Source organism: Triticum urartu, chromosome 3A (genome assembly GCF_056163025.1).
Source record: "Triticum urartu cultivar PI428250 chromosome 3A, HENAU_Tu73, whole genome shotgun sequence".
Taxonomy (NCBI): domain Eukaryota; kingdom Viridiplantae; phylum Streptophyta; class Magnoliopsida; order Poales; family Poaceae; genus Triticum; species Triticum urartu.
Window position 1 is genome coordinate 156735703 of NC_141875.1, and position 2730 is coordinate 156738432.

General features: G+C 56.6%; 1 protein-coding gene across 1 annotated transcript; it reads right to left on the reverse strand.

The window, feature by feature from the left end:
• Positions 1–349: 349 nt before the first annotated feature.
• LOC147979023 (uncharacterized) lies at positions 350–505 on the reverse strand. Its single transcript, XM_087516698.1, has one exon. It carries the CDS (start codon positions 503–505, stop codon positions 359–361), a length of 147 nt encoding a protein of 48 aa, XP_087372824.1. The 3' UTR covers positions 350–358.
• Between the last annotated feature and the right edge of the window lie 2225 nt (positions 506–2730).

The following is a 2730-nucleotide window of genomic DNA, read 5'->3' on the forward strand; positions in this document are numbered from 1 at the left end:
ACCTGACACTACACTGAAACAAAACGTCCCGACTCCGAAGTCTCTATCCTAATCATGATAGAAATGACTTGGAAAAATGTATCAGTTCTCCCTAATATACGATAACTGATGTAGATAAAACTACTCTGTATAAAGTCTCTCATTAGCCTCTTGCTAGGTACTCGAATATATTTGGCAAACACAAATCTCAGAGCCAATTAACACATAGCCGGCATGTATTTCAGGATACAGAGCAGATAGGGTAATCAAAAAATGTATCCCCATGTTCATCAATTTACTAGCAAAGAAACTAGAGCAGAAGGTTCAGAGCAGAGCACCTGCATGAAGGATTTAGAAGGGAGGATTCCCGAAGTGAGATTCACCCCACGACGAAGGGGCCAATCTCCCCGGCCCGCATGCCGTGAGCGATCTCGTTGGCGACCAGCAGGCATGCCGACACCCACCCGGCGAGCACCGCCCACACCATGTCCACCATGTAGGCCGCCAGCCCCCACGGCATGGTCATCCTTCCCCTTCCTTGCTCTGCCTAGCCTTAGTGTTCCTTACTTTGCTGGCGTTACCGTTGCAGTTGCAAAGGAGGCAGGCAATTCCATAGACACCTAACCCGCAGTTTTGAAGATACGAAATGATGTCGTGGACGAGGACATCCTGCACAGACTGGCAGCCCGGGCAGCGCCATGAGTCAGAGGCCGGGTCGTCGGAGGCGGAGGCCGGGGAGCGGGTCCACCTGCAGATGCAGGGGAGGTGGAAGATGGCGAAGCAGCTGCCGCAGGACCAGACGGGGGCGGAGTGGCGCACCATGTCATAGCAGATCATGCACTCCACCGCCCCCCCGTGCCAGCTTGTCCTGGATCTCCTGCACCAGCTGCGGCACCGCCCCACCCCCGCCGCTGCCAGCGCGGGCGCGGGACCCCTCTCATGCCGCGGCGCATAGGTGGGCGCGTTCGCCCTCATCTGCCGCGACACGGGCGCGGACGGGGGAGCCTCTCGTGCGGCGGCGGGGCGCGGCCATCGTTGTGGTTCGGGCGGGGCGGGCGGCTGTCCGAGCAGGGTTTGGGTTGGGGTTGGGGAGGGGAAGGAGCGGGGCGGTGTTGTCGCGGTGGTGGGGAGGCGCGTAGGCGGCGGGGTTGAGGCGGGGGCCGAGAGCGAGGCAGGGGCCTCCGCGCCAGGTGCAGCAGCAGGGTGACCTGGCCGGCGTGGGTGGTGGAGGCGGCAAGGAGATCGTGGGGAGAGGAGCCGGGGTGGGGTGGACCGAGGAACATGTGAGTTCGTGAGAGAGTGGTGGGGTGGGAGTGTGGATCGGGCCGGGGTGGACACGCTTAGTTGTAGCGTGGGGGTCTTACCGGCGCTACTACTACTTACTTAGTAGTAGCGCCGGTTTTATACCCCTCGCTACTACTATGGTCTATCCAGGGGGCATTGTTGGAGACCACTTAGTAGCTGCGCGGGTTTATACCCCTCGCTACTACTATCAACTTAGTAGTAGCACGGTTTTTATACCCGTCGCTACTACTAATTAGCAGTAGCGCCCACTTTTAAACCGCGCTACTGATAAACTTCTGTGTATAAGGTTTTCCCTACTAGTGAGATATAGCAATTAAAACTGGACATATTCTCAATACACTACAAAAGGGACTCGACAAAAAAAATCATAGGTTTCCCCCGTGAAGAGGCATGGCAAAACAAATCATGGGTTTCCTCACTTGTCACAGATGGGCTCGTTCCCGTGGGGAGAGCACGGACCCTGGATGCGCTCCATGTTGTCACAAATGCTCTCCTTCCCCTTGGAAGAGCACGACTGTAGGGTGCCCTCCCTGATGTCGCAGACGGGCGCTTTCCCCTCACGGACGGGCGCCGTCGATGAGGTCTGACTTGGAAGCTGTGGATCCCAAGCCAGCATCGCAGAACGTGTCATTTAGAAATGAAAAAAGGGGCTCGATGGCGATGTAGGATGGCAAATTGTTGACAGCGAGCCAGAGGAGAACAGCGGCGGGGCCATGGATGAGATCGACGACAGTTGATCCCGAGGGGTTGGGGGTGGGCCACTTAACCTATGACATAGCCCGCCTCAGGCCGTCGCTATCGATGACCTCGATGTCGTAGCCGGCGGCCGAGACATGCCCTCATACTCTAGCTCACTGGTTGAGTGCCTGCCGCCAGTAATGGTCGTTAGCTTCCTCAGCAACGTCGAGTGAAGAGACCGCGATACACCTCTTTTGGGCCAGTCGCTCCTTGAGCTCCACGGGAAGCGTAGCCAGGCTTAGGATGAGACGCTCTGGAGTGGGGGATGGGGATGGGGATATATGGGAAAGGGGGTGTTTGGCAGGCGTCATCTAAGAAACTCAGGGTAGCCTGGGTATGGAGATTGGTGGGTAAGCTGCACGGGCAAACCGGCAGATGTTGACAATGGAGGCCTTGCGGCGGCGGCAGCGACGGCGGGGACCTTGCTAGGGTTTCGAGCGAGGGAGGGTGTGTGTGTTTGTGCGCATGCCCAAGGAGGTTTTGGTGTGTGTGTGTGTGGAGGGGGGTGTTTGAGGAAATGACGCGGGAACTGAAAATTTTACTACGCGGGAGAAAACCGCGGGAGTGAAAAGTCGGGGCTATTGAAATTTTTGATGATAGTGCATCGCACACAGTCTGAAGATAACAAACGTGTTTTATGAAATAGAAAAACCCTCGAGGCGGGCAAATATTTTCTATGGATGCAGGCAGGATTGGGAACAAGAAACA